The 18,846-nt window shown below is 37.3% G+C and overlaps 1 protein-coding gene across 1 annotated transcript; it reads left to right on the top strand.

Moving 5' to 3' along the window:
* The first annotated feature begins 3,150 nt into the window (after positions 1-3,150).
* Positions 3,151-18,115, top strand: LOC103515161 (PDZ and LIM domain protein Zasp-like). The gene is made up of 10 exons (XM_026827938.1): positions 3,151-3,369; positions 6,809-6,936; positions 7,251-7,351; positions 10,657-11,180; positions 11,305-12,986; positions 13,740-13,893; positions 15,745-15,774; positions 16,528-16,648; positions 17,184-17,299; positions 17,723-18,115. The coding sequence occupies exons 1-10, from the start codon at positions 3,151-3,153 to the stop codon at positions 17,804-17,806; spliced, it is 3,159 nt and encodes a 1,052-aa protein (XP_026683739.1). The 3' UTR covers positions 17,807-18,115.
* Positions 18,116-18,846: the final 731 nt, after the last annotated feature.

Raw genomic sequence — 18,846 nt, 5'->3', positions numbered from 1 at the left:
ACCTTTCCACCAGAGCTCGCCCTTATACCGATAGAAAATAAGAAAGATATTATTTTGCTCGCGCGCATACCTGGTTTTCATTATCTAGTGCCTTGGAACATTTCCGAGGAAGATAAAATATCTTGACTGGTCGTCAGTCTAAAAGTCTAAATAGACAAGTGTGTAATGTGTATTGATTTATCTCGCTTTGTTAATTAGCTCGTATACTTTATACTGAATTCCAACGAGCATGAGCATAGACAAAAAAATCGCTTTTCTAAGGACAGAGGACGTATAGTATTAGTGTAATGTGTATTGATTTATCTCGCTTTGTTAATTAGCTCGTATACTTTATACTGAATTCCAACGAGCATGAGCATAGACAAAAAAAATCGCTTTTCTAAGGACAGAGGACATAGATATCCTGAAGTTGTGATAATCATGAAATTAGTTTCTGATTTACTCTGATGCCCACCACGTCTGAGAGCGGTCTCACAGACCTAGGTCTCAAGCTTTTTTCACCACACATATTATACGAGCCACTCACGTTCAAATCCGTAAACCATGAAATTAGTTTCTGATTTACTCTGATGCCCACCACGTCTGAGAGCGGTCTCACAGACCTAGGTCTCAAGCTTTTTTCACCACACACATTATACGAGCCACTCACGTTCAAATCCGTAAAAAATAATATACCTACTTTACTGACAAGATTTTCTTCATTTCCTTTAATGAGAGCAAAAGTTGTTCCCCGCCTGGTCAGACAACTTGGAATTCCTATGAGGAACACGCACAATAGGTATACAGAAATCTACTAATAAGTAATATATCACGCTAATCTGCATACAACTTCCATATTTTTCTCCGGTAAACGTGCTCCGAGACGAATATAACACGTTAGTAAAACTACACAAGAATGTACTTTTTGACACGTACCTAAAACCTATTGTAGGCAGTATGCAGCATTGTTTTCTAAAGGAGGCAGACAACAATTCTATGCAACATGTGTGTAATTATAGTAGAAATATTTCAAAACAAGAGGCGATAACCATTTAAGTATGCAATGTTCGTAACTTCGTATATACCGACTCGTGAAATACAAGACAGAATTTTCCATTACTGTAAAGGAAAGGTTATTGCTACTTGACCGTAACTAAGGATAAGTAGGTTCCTATGATGTACCTATACTTATGCCAAAAGCCCAAGGTCCGTCGCACATTGAAAGCGTGTAGTCGCGCGAATAGATCAGTTGCGCTTACTTGGGAGATGTTTCAAAGTCATAGAGCAGGAAAAATGAAGACCAATGGAATTTTTCTTTTTCTTCTACGACTACTAGATACCGAGATAAATCGATTTAAAAATTACCGGTAAATCGTGAAGTTTGACGTCACGGCATACGCTCCCGTAGGTGATGACGTCAGAATTCATGACTCCCGCTTCGTTTGTTTGTGCGCAAGCGTCTCTGCGCATTTTGACGTGAAATCTGACGTCACAACTCTTTGAACTTTTTTCATTAGAACATTGAACTTTTTCATTGATTTGGTCATCTGATAATATATAATTTGGTAAACAATAAAAAAAACCCGAGTGTTTTTCTTTCAACCTCAACATAAAGAAACAATTATTGAAGCTGAGACTTTCAACTGGGACAGCTGCTCCTTATCACGATGACTCATTCATTCATTTTATGCGTAATTTGCGTTTCCTTTTCGAATTCAATGTTCCTTAAAAAAAAAAAAAAAAAACGCAGCATGTCAAATTGTCTGGCGTCAGTATTTCATTTTTAATAGTTTCTATAGGTAGGAATAGAAATTACTTTTACTTGGCCCATACAATGTGTTAACCCATTCGGTAACGCATTTAATTCCCACCGATGGATTGACTTCGTGAACCATTGATAAGACTTCCATAAACGAGTGGATATGACAAAAGATTTGCATACCAGAAGTTCCCGGTTCATTTTCCGCCAGAGGTAAAACATTTTTATTACTTGGAATTGGGGATGGGCAAAACAACTTCCGTGCCCGAGTGGGTTTCACACTAGGCTTGCACTCCGGAATTCCAGGGTTCGATTCCTGGCGGGGTCGGAGTTTTTTCGACTCTGGAGTGCACCCAACACAAGTAGCAACCAGCGCAGTGGTATAAAGATTGATTAGGAATGCTTTTTGTGCCTATCTGGATGTTTTGTAAATACTCGTAGGTACCTATGTCTCCCAGAAACTTGTTCGATGTAATTCAAATTCTACTAACTTTTGCCTCCTTCTTGGAGTTTAAGACAGAGAGGGAGTGTGGAGAGGAACAGTAGTCCGCTGCCGCTGCTACTAGAACAACAATGATAATTTGATAATCATGCGTGACATAGGGTCTTCTCTAATCAAATCTTGGGAGCTGTATGTAAGATTAAACTGGGTCAAAGATAAAAACAACTAAAATGAAAATTTGTTAACAGAACATTTTTAGGTCAGAGCCCAGATAGTTTGTTTTGATGCGTGTGTACATGATAATGTGTAGAGTACATTATAAATGTAATGAGAACTATAGAACATTTTTGAATGATGAGAATATGAAAGATATTGAGATAACCTAAAGAAGAAGAATAAGAAGGAGGAGGTTGAGGAAGTGAAGAAGAAAAATAAGAAAAAGGAGGAGACGAAGAAGAAGAAGTCGTCATAAGTGTTTCACCACATTTTCTACCACCTCCTTTGGGTTTGGGTAGAATATAATTTTGATAGCTAGGAGTCATGTTCACGGGTCTGTGTCTTAGCATGCCCATTGCCCATTTCGTAGTATGTCCCTCATCAGATGGTCGAGAAGAGACAATACTTCCCATACAGGTGATTTGTCAACACAAGCGAAAAAGGTCCATTAAAATATTTGCAACCGAAAGAATGAATGATCTTACCAGCCTAGTTGTAGTTAGCTTGTAAGCGCCAGATGACGAATGCGATTCCCACTCGGGGCGAACTTTATCCCAACCACATAAGGTACGTTCTCGGAACGGCTGGCTTTCTCCTATCCTCTCTTCCTTCTCTCTTCGATTTCAGGACGATAAGACCTCCTTACCTCCTTTGTTACAGTGTCACAGTTTTCTCTATCAAATCTCTTCAAAAAAAGATCAATATCATTAGAAGGTAATGTTTACCAAGTAAATTGCTCTCAGGAGTCTCAGGGATGGATTTGAAATTTTCCTTTTCTCTCTATTTCAGGGGCGGAGTTGTAACGACCACCTGGAAGCCATCCGTTACTCCTGTAGGTCATGTGCCCTCCCCTGCTGGTGTGAAATCCCCCACCCCTGCACTTGTAACCAAAACCTCCCTAGCATACAAAGGTCCTCCCCCGACCAAGATTGGTTCTGCCCATAATGTTAGCCCCCATCCGTTTTCTAGTAGCGTGAGTATGACCACTTGGCAACATGGCATGTACCCTTCCCCATACTAACACTCATAGAAAGTAATGAAATGTAGAGACTTGTTGGAGTGACAAAATTCTACCTACAGGGCCGAGTGGGTTTCACACTAGGCTTGCACTCCGGAATTCCAGGGTTCGATTCCTGGCGGGGTCGGAGTTTTTTCGACTCTGGAGTGCACTCAACACAAGTAGCAACCAGCGCAGTGGTATAAAGATTGATTAGGAATGCTTTTTGCAAGCATTTAAACAGAGTAGTAAATTCATCTTCTTTTGTCTTTAACGCTAATCTTCGAATATTACTTCTAACGGCATTATCAAAACTATACATCCGATATGAATGGGTAAGAGGTAGAGTGGATTAAGTCCAAAAATCAACTTTTTGAGTATTGCATATCGTTGGAAAGAGCACAAAAAGATCTATTTGTTTGCTAGCTTCAATTTAGGTTTGTATTGAAATGAGAGCAAAAACAAAATGCCTATCACTATTTATTTTAAACTTTGACTCCATTACAACGGGACGTTGCATTGCGGATTGGTATTACTTACATCAAGGGTTTTCTTGCGATTTCTACAATCATGTAGATTCTCCACGGAAGGCAGCTTTTACCTTTTCATCACCGATTGTTTGTTTAGTTGCTTCGGTTACTTCGTATTTTGCAACTCACAGTCATGCAGTGGGGGGCCGTGCTGTATCGCCAAGGCCCGTAACACCTCACGCTCAGCAGTTAGGATTCCCGGCATCTCCTATTCCTACTGATGATGTACCTCAGTGTGGGGAATGCTCGCAGCTTATCTCGTAAGTCTCCAATGTGGGGGAGATTTAGCCGGAGGAATTGGTTCCGAGAGATAGTGCAAGTAGTAAGTCTAGCCAAGTATTTGCAGTAGCTAGACATGATTCCCAACCGTCTAGTATGCGGTTATACTTGATCAGATTTCTAGTTTCGCGACTAAAAAATACATTGTTTTCGATTTTTTCACCATGTAAAAAAAAAGATCTACTCGTAACAATAATAATAATATAATCTTACTGCTTACGCTATCGGACCAAATGTTCTCATGCTATAATCTCTCTTGGCCAATGGAAACACACCTTGTAAATTACTTCCAGGTGAATGATGAATGTAAATCATACAGTTGACTACATTTTTATCCCGAATTCCGATGATATGCATTCCCTTCCTGTTTACTTGTCTTTGTAATTTATATTGTGATCTGTAATTGTTTTTTAATTATGAAAACTACAACCAAGAGTTGAAAATAGTTAATAAAGAACGAATGAACTTGTCGAATATACTGTACAGATCACTACAGTACTGTAGGTTGTCATTGGATCATGTTAAATGTTACTTCATTATTTTTGCCTAATACGCTTGAATTCATTGAGACGTATATGAATGTGGAACGTGTCAATCTACATGAATTAATAGTTTTGCTTATTTCTAGTGTTTTTACGACTTTACAAACCCATATAAAGATACATTTATTGCTATTTTTATGCGTGTAGTTGAAGCTAATAACAAGGCAATAAAATAAACATCAAATGTGACAAACTGCTTTTACATGACTAACAACTTTGTTTTCTTCTTTTCTGTGGATGCGAGTTACCTACTTTTTTTGCATGTGTGTTACAAATTATTTTAATTATTGTGTACCTACCTATTATATATTACCATCTTTTTTATTTGCTCATTTCTAATTTTCTTTTGAATTTGTAAAGTTGTCTGTGTGGGCTATGTTTTGCATTTGTAATGTAATTCTTACTAGATCTACAGTCTATTGATCTATGTTGACATGAGACATGAGACTATGATGACATCAAGTGGGACATTTTTCATTTCAACATTGAGTTCTAGACTTGGTGTTTTATATTAAAAATATCTTTTAAATCTAACCTGCGATTTAAAACGAGAAATGCCAAATCAGATTGAAAATGTTTTCCTCTAGATTGGAAATGTTTTCCGCTTTCATTGAATTCTATTTATTCACCACTCACGCATAGATTTACAATGCGTGAGTGGTAAAAAGAAATATTTTCACCAAGGTCCAATGGGATTAATAATTAATATATAATATTATTTTGGCCATCTCTACAAGTCTAGATCATGCGTTCTATGTGACCCTTCAATGTTTATTAACGTACCTCCGTATCCTATTCTAAATTTAAATTCGTACTGTCTCTAGTCTTTACACCTACTGATCACATTTCAAGTTCAAATGCAAACAAAATTCACCATGCAGGCATGTAAAATTCGAATTATTTTATTCAGCCTCATGACGTCATTAAGAAAATAACTTGGGCCTTGATTAAGCGTACTGGGAGGCGCGCACGTCAAGACTTTGGCATGCTGGCATGTCGCGTAAAATCTTGTATACGGCCCTGACTGGGAACACCTGATAATAATTCAGCTAAGAGCTTTTTCAAGAAGACAAAAATCGAATTTGAGTAAAACAACTTCACAGTTTCTGATTGAAAAGTAGGTCTTGGCAGCATTTTATAAAAGCTCCCTTTGTGAATAATTGAGATTAGGCCCGTATCCCCGTATGCAGGACTTCAGTGAGGGGGCCAAGAGTCTTGCAAACAGTATATAAGGGAGGGTTCAAATTTTCGAGTCTGGCCTAGAGTAAAGGAGCAAAAAAAGGGGGCTGACCACATAAAGTGTCTAATAATGTATTTATTTTTAGGCAGGTATTTTGTTTTCGTTTGTGTCATTACTTCATTAGTTCTGTATTGAATGTGTATCAGCATGAAAATACTGTTTTGCATATGAAGTACCTACTTACCTAATGCCATAACAAAGTAAATAGGTAGGTAGGTGGTATATTACATATTATGTAGGTACTTAAGTCGGTAGGTAAAAAACGTAGGTGTTGATGTTATTTTTTCGTTCATAGGGTTTAGATTTTAATTACCTTCTGACCTGTTTAGAGTGTTTAGGTACTTAGGTAGGTACATTAAGGTACGTATACATTAGGACATAACGTTTTATCTACTTGTATCCTCATTCTTTGAATCAATAAACGAGAATTTTATAGGTAATTATTGTTAACTGTACGTAGGTATGGTGGGGTTTTGGGTATTTTGATACCTACCTACTGTTATTCTTTAGAGTTTGACGCTTAGTGAACACTAGGTATACGTCCCTGCCCTCGTCCCTAAATACGTCCCTCGAGGTCCATTTTTCTCCTTTACTGTAGGCCAGACTCTGAAAATCCGTTGGGAGCATCCACCCCCCTCGGACCACAATGTTTCGACTCTTGCTCCTCGACAAAATTCTGGATACGGTCCTGATAGTAGGTATGTCTTAACTTGAGATTGATATGTCTTAACTTGAGCTTGATATGTCTTAACTTGAGATTGATATGTCTTAACTTGAGCTTGATAGTTGGATCCACAATTTACAAAAAGTTTTTCTTCTCATAGGTAAATGGTCACGATGGAAAGCAACTGGTTAACAAGCAGTACAATAGTCCTGTGGGAATCTACAGCGAGGAAAGCATTGCTGAGACATTGTCTGCACAGGCCGAAGTACTGGCAGGAGGAGTTCTTGGGTAAATGAAACTATTTTCTTTTTTCTGTAGACTCTGTGGCCTAGGCTTGCACTCCGGAGGTCCCGGGTTCGATTCCCGGCGGGGTCGAAGTTTTTACGGCTCTATGCTTGAAGTTCGGGGCGCACTCAGCCTCGTGAGGACAATTGAGCAGCTACTTTTTTTAGTTTCTAACAAATTAATCTACGGGCTGAGCTTATGTACACTTTAATCAAGTAGCGACCAATGGCGGCTTTAGGTACCAGGGTAGAATATCGTATATCTCATTTATTTTCATCTTCTTTCTAATTTCCGTCCTCTTTCCCTGTTGTCCTTAGCGTGAACTTCAAGAAGAACGAGAAGAACTATACTCCAGCCAACAGTGAAGTCCTGAAAATGGTACAGGAAGCTGACCAGGAACCCAGATCTCCAGAACCAGGTAACGATATGTTTAGCCCGATATTTTGTGATAATGATTTCTGATTTGATAGAGTTGCTAACTTTAGAATCTGATATTATTTCCACTTTTTACCCCCACTCCTGACGCAGAGTGAACGCCGCATCGATGCGGCGTAGGAATGAAAAACAGACCTGTATTTATAAAAACATGAAATTATGTTAGAGAGCAATCACATAATTATCAGATCGTTAACATAATGTTCATTTTCCTCTTCGTTACCTATGTTGCTTACTTTTTTTATTATCTATTACCATTTTAGTCAATATCTTTTTTCCCTCTATACCTACACAATCATTTTTATTAAACTTTTGTTCTTCATTTTAATAAAACTATCGCACTTTTATGTTACCTACCACTTATACGTACCTCAAGTTAGATTCTGTTATGTATCAAATCTTAAAATTAAATATCTTTAAACTACCAAATTGAAGAGAGGTGTTTATGTATATTTTGATGTGAAAATTTTCATTTTAGGAAAAAAGGAAAAATCGTATAAGTTGCGAAAGGTTTATGGAAATTTAAGGAATTTCACGGAAAAAATATTTGGGGATTAGATGATCAATTTACTTTTAAAAAGCACAATGCAAAGGTTAATCTATCAACAAATCCGAAAGTGTTTATGGAAAATCTTTTGAAACGTACTTATTAAATAGAAAGTGACGTATTCGACAAATTTTTCGATGCTCATTTTTTTGTGTCCAAAACACGTTTTGAGTCGTGTGATGTTCACATTAGATTTCTAACAGCTCACAGATCTAAAGGCTTCTGATAGAAGATCGGTGAATTCCTGAATACGAACTTGATCTATTTTTACTTTCCTTATCCTTATCCTCTAGGAAGGAATTTCACGGAAAAAATATTTGGGGATTAGATGATCAATTTACTTTTAAAAAGCACAATGCAAAGGTTAATCTATCAACAAATCCGTAATTGTTTATGGAAAATCTCTTGAAACGCACTTATTAAATAGAAAGTGACGTACCTATTCGACAAATTTTTCGATGCTCATTTTTTTGTGTCCAAAACACGTTTTGAGTCGTGTGATGTTCACATCAGATTTCTAACAGCTCACAGATCTAAAGGCTTCTGATAGAAGATCGGTGAATTCCTGAATACGAACTTGATCTCTTTTTACTTTCCTTATCCTATAGGAGGGAAAGTAATGTAATCGGGTCACCGGGAGTTTCTCGTCTTTTTACTTTCCTTATCCTATAGGAAGGAAAGTAATGTAATCGGGTCAAATTTTCGATGGTCAAATTTTAGTGCCAAAACACGTTTTGAGGTCCCTAGAGCCTAAATCCAAAGTTTCAGCCATTGGTCCGTGTGTGTGTCTGTCTGTCTGTCTGTGTCTGTCTGTAAACAAAATATCTCGAGAACGGTAAGAGCTATGAGACTTTAAATTTGGCATGTAGCTGACAAGGATGCGACACGAAACTTTTGGTTAGGATCGGTGCAACGGTTGGCGGCATTTTACCGCTTTTTGGCGGTTTTCGGTGTAATTTAACAATATCTCGGGAACGGTATAAGCTAGAAACTTGAAATTTGGTATGTGGTTCACTAATGTGACAAGGATGCAACACAAAACGTTTGTTTGAGATGGTTGCTGCGCTTGGCGGTATTTTTACCGCTTTTGGACAGATTTCGACCGTTTTTTGGCGGTTTTCAGCTATAGCGACAAAACGGTTAGAGATATTGTAAAAGTTAGGGTAAAAGAACACTCAAATAAGCATCATTCAATAGGATAAGGAAAGTCGTGTGATGTTCACACCAGATTTTTTCATAGATACTTCCCATTCGCTCTTTAATTGAAACATTCTTTTCAGTGCGGTAAGTGATCTTTCAGTATCTAGCACTAAAACCCATTTCATTTAACATTATTTAACACGGGCACGTTGTTTAACAGTTTACTGAAAATCCCCAAGTATTTTTTTTTTCTTTTTTTTTTTCTTCTTCTTCTTCTTCTTACGAGCACTCATTCTTGAGTGAGTATACCCTAATTTCTTTCAATGCTTACTCCACTGAGTGCAGTAAATTTTACCGTTCATCAGACCTAGTAGCCCAGACAACAGAGAAAGAATATGTAAGAGGAAGAATTCCCTCAAGTCCTTTTGTTTATTTCCGGAAGGTGTTAACTTTGGATCACCTATAAAACCGGTCCAGAGTCCTTACTCACCAAAACCGATTCAAAACACGTACTCGCCAAAACCAGCGCAAAGTCCCCTACCAAAGCCCAAAAATGTTTTCAAAGGTAATCATCATCCATTGTTATAGTTTTTGTGGCGTGAAACCTCGAGTTGTGTGTCAACTATAGACTGACATTACTGTCTATAAAAATACTGAGATGTTGTTACCTAGTTGTTTTACGAACACAGTATTTTGGCCATTTTTAATAATTTTTCCCTGCTTACGAACATTCTAATTTGCTTCCTACTTATCAACCTACGTATATGTAAATAATAATACGAGTAGTAAAATAATACCTACCAACGAACACAGTATTTTGGCCATTTTTAATAATTTTTCCCTGCTTACGAACATTCTAATTTGCTTCCTACTTATCAACCTACGTATATGCGTAAATAATAATACGAGTAGTAAAATAATACCTACCTAGTATTTTTATCTACATACCTATTTTTAGTTATCATTATTAGTTTTCCGTGTGTATGATAAATTGGTAGCCCTAGGTAATACTCATCCTACAACCTAGTACCTAGGTCCTAGGTACTCTGTAAACTACAAAAGGTATTAATTTTTTTATAGTAGAAGAAGACGAAATGAATTTATTTATAAGACAACCAAGGGAGGGAATATAGTTACAGGTTGGGATGTTATTGAAATAATGGAGAAATAAGGCTCATTTCTGTTTGCAAATAATCTGAGTCCGAATAATGAACTTTTTAAAGTAAATTGTAAAAGACTGTAATACTAATGTCATTTTCATCTTCATCTTCTTCATATTAAAAGATTTCTAACTTGGCTAGCCCTCATAATTCTCACATGAAATGTAAATTCCAGAGTTTAAACTTTGGATAAAATAATGTAGGTAGTTTTGTAATATTGTGTTAGATTAATTTTAAATAATAGATAAATGTGGAAAAAGAGAGAGAAAAAAAAAGTTAAACAGTAGACTTTCAGAAGAGTCAATGGAGATTTGAACCCTCAGATTAAGAGTCAATACTTTTTGTTTGAGGTATTCTCTTTCTTCACATTTTATTGTTGAGCTATTTTTCTACGCTTATTATCGCTTCCTAATCTTTTTCTTTCGCTTTTCTTTGCTTGATTCCATCCTTTTGGTTTGACCTGGCATGTTACATATTTAGATTTAGACCCTGATAAAAACATCCCCACTCCCTCTCCCCCAGAGGAAATAAAATCTTCTATTAGTAACGGACAAACCATAGGCAATAATACCAACAGCGCGTTTGCCCCTGTTACCAAATCTCAAACTGAGACAAAGTTGAATGATGTTTCCCCGAAAGTAGAAGAATTGTCACCTGATAAGAAAGCACTGGCGAAACTTACAGAAACCATAGGGTCGACTTGTTTGCTAAAATCAATTATTGAGGCCGAAAAGAGGCCGTCTACTCCAGTGAGTAAACCTGAGAAGAAGGAGGAGGTATTCTTACCACCAGCTCCAAGGAGAGAAGATCAGGGTATTTTTGATTATGCAGCCAACATGAGACCTTATTATACCAGATCATCTCCAGTTCCTCATGCCGAAGTATTGCCTTCACCACATCAAGTCCCACATGATACTCGCTCATTACTTCCTCCAGCTTCTCTTGTGCGTCCTTTATCTCCTGATGTAACTATATCTTTTCCTCCTGTATTCCCTGTTCTTCCTGGAAAGCCTCGCTCTAGATGTACCTCTCCCACTCCTGCGCAAAATGCTTCCTCCAGCTTCTCTTGTGCGTCCTTTATCTCCTGATGTAACTATATCTTTTCCTCCTGTATTCCCTGTTCTTCCTGGAAAGCCTCGTTCTAGATGTACCTCTCCCACTCCTGCGCAAAATGTGTCTTCTCAGTCAGAACCCAAAGTTGAAACCACTCCCACTAAAGCCCCTCCTGCTCTGACTAGATCACCTCCTAAAGAATCGAAGGAAAATTACAATGAACTAGAAAATATTCCTGCTATAACTGTTGCTCCTGAACATGTTTATGAGTTACCAAAGTATCATGAAACACCAGGACTTATGGCACAAGCAATGACAACTGCTCCAATCACTCCATTTAATCCAGTGCCTTTCCCTGAACCTATTGAAATTCCATCCATGAAGCCACTACCTCCTGAAACCAAACCTGTCCTCATCAGACCAGAATCTCCCATGCTAAATGCCCTTACGGTGGCCCCTGACCGATCCTACTCACCTCTACCTTCTGTTACAAAACCTCTTGACACACTAACCAAACTCGCCGATATCAATAAACCTGTTAACATATTGTTGGGTGAGAAGGAAGAAAAACCCAAGAAAGAACCTCCTTGCTACAGCATGTTGAGTGCGTTAACCATTGCTTCTGATAGACCTTACTCCCCATTGCCTGCTCCTCCACCCCCCGCCCCTACCCCTGTAGTTCACGTTATTACTGATGCTCCTTTTGAAACTTACGTGCCTAAAATCCCTGGTAGTCAACAAGCAGATAGCAAATCACAAGCTAAAGGTTCAGACAAGATACACAAGTCTGGTGATGAGATCGGGGGAGACATTACCCACTCCCACCAGTTTCCTCTAACATCCTCTGGTCTTCATATTCCTGCTACCATTCCTCACTATCAGGAACACATTGATGAATGTGACATTCACACCAAACTGCGTAACTCTCCTTTATTGATCAAAACTGCTGCCCAGGAATCAGTATCTATTCAATCGAAAATCATGAACATCCTTTCACAACAGGAAACAAGTTCAGTTAAAACGACGGCCATATCTGCAGAACCTTTGAAATCATCTGCCCTTGATTTCCTTAAACAAAAAGATGATACTGCCAAGATAATTCCAACCCTTGGTTACAAACCTAATTCCTTGCTTGATTCTACCAAGAGCATAACTCAGACGACACAAAAAGAGGGGACACAGATTGTACACGAAGAGATATCGGCAACTATATCTGAGAAAACCTCTTCAAGTATTACAAAAAGCTCATACGAACAAGTTGAAAGCTCCACACAATTGACACAAGAAAAAGTGTGTCAACAAGTCTGCCAATCACAATGTCCACCATCCCAGTGCTTAAAAACGAAACAGACCATTCAGGAATCTGTACAGAAAAGTGAACCAAAGCCTATATTTGAACCCAAAGTTAAATTTGAACGTCAGAATACGTTTGAACCCAAGTCAGATGTGATTACACCCAAGTATAATGGTAACACAACTTCTACTGCACCAACCGTGTCTTCCGAGCTATCTAGGAAACTTTCAAGTCTTATTCCTAGCATGCCATCAGATCCTAACCCCTCTAGTTTACCCTCAAACACAGGTAGCGGCGCAGGCGGCAAGGGAGGATCGTCTGGACTAACAACAGCGCCAAGGAGGGGACGAGGTGTACTCAATCCACAGAACTTAGCTCCTGGTGCCAGAGTGCCATTGTGTGGACAATGCTACCAACAGATTCGGTGAGTTCAACTCAATACCTTTCCAATAGTAGAGAGATTTTGCACCTTTATCTTTTCAGTACTATGTGTCCATTTATTTTATTTATTAGGGTAAAATATAATGTCACTAGCTGAATTCCGTCGCTTCGCTTCGGAATCCCGCTAGTTTATCCCGAGGCATGGCCAAACTTGTAGAAAAGGCATGGCCGAACTTGTAGCAAATAAAAAATGCGGTCGCGCTGCGCGCTCCCTATTAGCTGCAATCAACTACATAGTTATCAAACTAAAAACATAAACGAAACTCAAAATGTTGGTCGAGAGCGGAACATTTCTCTCCCGCAGTCTCTGCATGGTCTCTGCACTCTGTGTATTTCTTATGGAGATTTTAGCGACCAAAAGTTGACCATATCTCAGGATCGGTTTAGATTTTCGCAAAACCCTTTCTTATTGCACACCTAGACCATAAAAGGAATATTCCTACCAAATTTCAGCTTTCTAGGTGTTGTGGTTCTGGAGATAGAGCGATCAGTGAGTGAAATGTGAATGATTGAATGATTTAATTGTCTTGTTGTTCCTGTTGTGACATCTCAAGTTAAATTTCAAGTCTTCAATCACAGTCATTAAATAAATTCGTGAGATGGCGCCACATTTTATATTCAATGATGGGAAAAGTTACCCCTATATGGGCAATCTATCCCCCTACGACGGTAACTTTCAAAAGATCAACCCATCGTGAGTGTAATTTTGAGTTCAATGTCTATTGTGTTTTTCCAGAGGTCCATTCATAACAGCCTTGGGTAAGATTTGGTGTCCGGATCATTTCCTGTGTGTAAGACCTCAATGCAAGAGGCCACTGCAAGATATTGGATTCGTTGAAGAAGATTCAGGTCTCTATTGTGAATTCTGCTTCGAACAATACTTGGCCCCAGTCTGCGAAAATTAGCTGACTGACCATAAGGCAATATGCAAAACGGCAATTTACATCATTTGGCGAAAGAAAATTTCGGAAAAGTCGTACCAGTTTCCAGTAGTAGGTACAGGAAAAACCACTTTCGGGATCATAAAACTCAACTGATTGGCAATAAGGAATACGAAAATTAGCTGACTGACCTCTAGGCAATATGCAAAACAGCGGTTTACATCGTTTGGTGAAAGAAAATTTCGGAAAAGTCGTACCATTTTCCAGTAGTACTGATATGTAAGACTCTGTCAAATATGTACGGACGATTTATCACTTTCGGCAACGTTGCGTTCCCTTCTTTTTAGAATCTGACTGTAGGTACTTAGGTACGTTTATGTAGGATATATGAGTACTACCTACTCTAGGTGAACGTATTGAACGTGTAACCCAATGTACAAATGGAAATCCATGTAATCTTATACGAGTAGTAAGGTTTTACTTTATTTTTATTCCATCACATATGTCACCAGGGAAACATGTTCAAATGAACTCAACTTTCCGTTTGGTAGAATGATATAAAACAAGTATTTTTATTCAGCAGGAAACAGAGAGAGCTTTATACCGGATGACTCAATGAAGCAGGGATGAGGCGGTTTATAGTTAATCAATCTAGGGGCCGGAGAGGACCTATAAATGGGGAGTAAAAACTCTAATTCTCGGAGACTACTCCTAAACAGAATGCTTAGAGATTAACAAACACTTTAACATGAGATTGTATAGAGTTTGAGTTATGGATAATATTTATGTGCAGAGCACGTTTATTCCATAAAATGAGGCAGAATTGGATGTTCTCGATCTAGAAATGTCATAGAAACAAAACTTACGAAATCTATACTTATCGCGATTTTATCCTTAATCAAATCCGAGTAATAACACCTCCTAATTTTGATAATACCATCTTTTCTAACTAAACAATTTTATCAGGTGTGTTACAAATAAATGCCTCAATAAAATTTAATCGGTTCTGTATAATAAACTGTGAGTACGATTGAAGAAAGAAAACTTTTTGTGATTACCTATTTTAACTTTGGTTTTTCTTCCTTTTATCTCTAATGTTCATTGAGTCATACTGTACATGTACACGTTTCTATTATACCTAGTTTAATGTTCTTGAGACCTACATCCCTTATGCATTGTTATTACTTTCTATTACCTGTTAGCTGTGAACTATATTTCTTTTTCTCATTTCGTTCACAAAGGCGAATATATTATTCAAAGAAAATGCTTCGTGGACTATTCTGCTTTATGATCTAACTTTTACTCCTACTCTCTTCAACTAACATACAAGTTTTAGTGCTTAACTTGTGTTTCATATCAAGGATGAAAAGTTACACTATTTACGATTATACTGAGACTAAATTTCCTCACTAAGTAGTTTTACTTTGTAAACCTATAGGTTTGCATACTATATTATTTTTAAACCTCGCTTTATAAGCAGGAGAATCAAGCTCAAAACTCAGCGAAGAAGATGTACCAATCAAATTCAATTTTCATAAGTTATCTATTTAGATCCTAGTATAAAATTTCTCTACAAATCTGTTATGTACCCATATCAAAACTGTCTTAGAATTAAAACTCATATAGGCTTGTATACAAAATTTCAGGTTTCTAAATTCATCGGTTCAAAAATTAAGGTGGGGGGGGGACTTTATGAATGCACTGTATAGTGTTTATGGATATTCTCCTCCCTCATTATCATTATCCACGTTTAAACAAATTTCAAAAAAGTTCATGTTGGGGCGTAAATCGCTAGAACACAAACCAAGGTCCGGGCGACCAGCCCAAGCGGTTACACCCGAAACTACTGAGCTTGTCGAGGTCCTACCGCGGTGTTTAAAGGTAGAAGGAGTTAAATATAGTTTATTTCCTTTATTCTTGCACAAGATTGAAAGATTCCATGAAAGAGAAGAGGCGCGGATAGCTGACCCAAAGTGCCCGTCTTCTCCATGACAATGTATGCTCCCGTCCATACTGCTGCCGTTACAAAGGCTGCTATGTTGGAATGTAATTTCACAGATATACTCCAACCACCCTATAGTATAGACTTGACCCCTAGCAACTATTATCTGCTCTCAGAATTCAAATCTGAGCTCTGTGGAAGAAAATTTTCCACTAATAAAGAGATCTAAACAGCGTTTTTTGTGGTATCCCGCGGACAGGGATTCGACTCAGTCCTCTTTATGAAGGGTATCCCTATGGTACCTAGGTGTTCTAAAGGGTATATTGATGTCAGGTTTTTTTTTTTTTTTTTTTTTTTTTTTTTTTTTAGGTTTGATAGCGTGATAGCGGGAACTGTAACTGCTAAGGTCTTATAGTCCCAAAAGCGAAGAGAGAAGGAAGACAGGATAGGATAAAGCCAGCCGTTCCTAGAACGAACCTTATCTGTTAAGGATAAAATCCGCCCCGGGCGGGAATCAAACCCGTGACCCGACTCCAGTCTGAGTGCTCTGAATCATTTTCATAGGTTTGGATCTCGTCGACCTGTCATTGAGAAGAGGCAATCAGAAACTGAGAACATAAATACAGAACTTTGCACCAAGTAACTTTGGTTTTCTAAAGAAGATTCGGTATGAAACTAATATTATTGTTTGATATTCTCAGGATTGTTTGAATGCCATTGGAAAACATTATCATCCTGAGTGCTTCACATGTGCCTACTGTGGTAAACTCTTTGGAAACAATCCATTCTTCCTCGAAGAAGGCTTACCTTACTGTGAAAACGGTAAGTAATCTAGACAAGCCTAGATACATATAATGAAGAAAAACCTCTGTGGGGTGTCACACTAGAGTTTATGAAGTTTTCCTACTTTGTGAAATTGAGTTGTAAGTATCTAGGAAGTGGCTGTATTAAGTATTTAAAGGTTGAGAAAATATTGCACATCCACCAATAAAAACAATGATTTATTGTATTGCACATTGCATACACATAGTATTTATGAGGCGCACATACAAAATGAATTTTAGTTATTTACCCCGGATTCCATAATAATAGGTAGGTAATGTAGGTATGTTCAACAAAATATGAAGTTTCTTGAGAAAATATTAGACAGGGAATACCTACGTATACTTACAATATTTAGTTATTTAAAATGATACCTAAATGAATTATTTAATTGTCAATTTTTGCATTTGTAAACAACATTTTTTACTTTCTATTACCCTTACGTATAGGGAACCTATACAAGGTAATGAGAAAGTATTGCAATCGGTCCAAATTTTTATTTTTATTTTTCATTATCTAAATTCTTATTTTCCAGATTGGAACGATCTATTCACGACAAAATGCTTTGCTTGCGGATTCCCTATTGAAGCTGGAGACAGATGGGTAGAAGCTTTGAACAATAACTACCACAGTCTTTGTTTCAATTGCTCAGTAAGTTTTTTCCTCTGAATACCTATTTCATAATTATTAGATTTATTAGATATTATGTATTTTATACTCTATTGAATCCGCTATACAAAAGCCTTATTAAAACGAACGAAATATCATATTGAACGAAAAAGAGCCCACAATGCATAATGTACATATTGAATAGACTTATAGAGCCTCATTTTCTGAGAAGACAAGAAAAGGTTTGCAAATTAAATACCTACCTACCTTCAGGCTCCTACGGGTAGGTATGTGGGAGTGAAAAAAATGTTTCAAGTCGTCATCTTGACATTATGACCTTTCAAAAGTACATGAAATACTTTCGGGTTTGGTGGGAGCTCTGTTGCTTTTTCATTCAATATAAAAATAAAAAAAAACTCGTACAACTAACTTAATTCGTTTTTCTCTTTTGTCAAATGATTTCAGGTACCTTCGTGTAAAAAGAATCTAGAAGGTCAAAGTTTCTTCGCAAAAGCAGGCAGACCATTTTGTAAAGCTCACGCTCGCTAATCTTTATTCAAATTATTTCTTCTATTAATAAAATTACTTTACAACTATATGTGTGTTCTAAAATTTATTTTTGTTACCAGACTTATTCTATTTCCTGAAATGTTGTAATTTTTATAATAATTTTCAACATAATTTATACCTATTTATAGGAAAATCAGTATTTTTAGCTTCTCCAATGTTTTCTGTTAATTCGTTAGAGTTATATTTGTTAAGTAGTAAGTAGGTAGGTATACATTTCTTGTCAAAAATAATAACTTCTCTTGAAAACACTCCTCTCTTCCTTTTTCTTCACCTTTTCCCGTGTACAGACGAGATCGGCGTTTTTCGTCAGTCTCTCAATCAGCCCTAACTAGGGTGATTGCCCTAATTAATAATCAGCCCTAAATAATAATAATAATAATAATAATTCCTGTAGCCCCCCAGAGTCGGTCGACTAGTCTGGGGTGGGCTATAAACATGACGACAATAGTCATCTTCCTAACAAATCGGCAGTATTGATAATATAAGATTAGTATTGATTGTATATCCAACCCTTTGGGATTTTAAGTGTTTTATGAGATGAAAGAATTTGACTTAAAAGATAGGACCTGGATGGTAGAGAATGTATTTAATCATTTGCTTCGTCCATTGTCTATCTTCCAAATAAGGTACCTAGCTAATAAATTGTATTAAAATAAATCCTAGTACCGTCGTAGGGGGATAGATTGCCCATATAGTGGTAACTTTTCCCATCATTGAATATAAAATGTGGCGCCATCTCACGAATTTATTTTGAACAAAAAAGATTTTTTGGGGGGGATTTTTCTTGTGCTTGTTTGAAAAACCATGAGCCGTTAGTTTAGATAGCTCTTTTAGATATAAAATGTGTTCTGGTTCAAAGTTCATTTCGAAAATTTGCGCGTAGATCGTTTAGAAATACCAACAACAACCATTCAATTACGTATATTTTTTCCCCTTTTTTAATACGTATATTTTTAAGACAGAGAGCGAGTGGAAATCATGATCGCCAACCAAATAAATAAAATTAATACATAAGACCT

Source organism: Diaphorina citri, unplaced genomic scaffold, assembly GCF_000475195.1.
Source record: "Diaphorina citri unplaced genomic scaffold, Diaci psyllid genome assembly version 1.1 scaffold1285, whole genome shotgun sequence".
Classification (NCBI taxonomy): Eukaryota; Metazoa; Arthropoda; class Insecta; order Hemiptera; family Psyllidae; genus Diaphorina; species Diaphorina citri.
Note: the sequence above shows the minus strand (reverse complement) of the source record. Positions and strands in the feature narration are given on the sequence as shown.

Excerpts from the sequence above, each read along its gene's own strand:
- LOC103515161 (XM_026827938.1), top strand. The coding sequence starts at position 3,151 with ATGGATTTGAAATTTTCCTTTTCTCTCTATTTCAGGGGCGGAGTTGTA. Across the intron at positions 6,937-7,250 it reads CTGGCAGGAGGAGTTCTTGG|CGTGAACTTCAAGAAGAACG; the intron begins GTAAATGAAACT and ends TGTTGTCCTTAG. Across the intron at positions 13,894-15,744 it reads TCGAACAATACTTGGCCCCA|GTCCTACCGCGGTGTTTAAA; the intron begins GTCTGCGAAAAT and ends GAGCTTGTCGAG.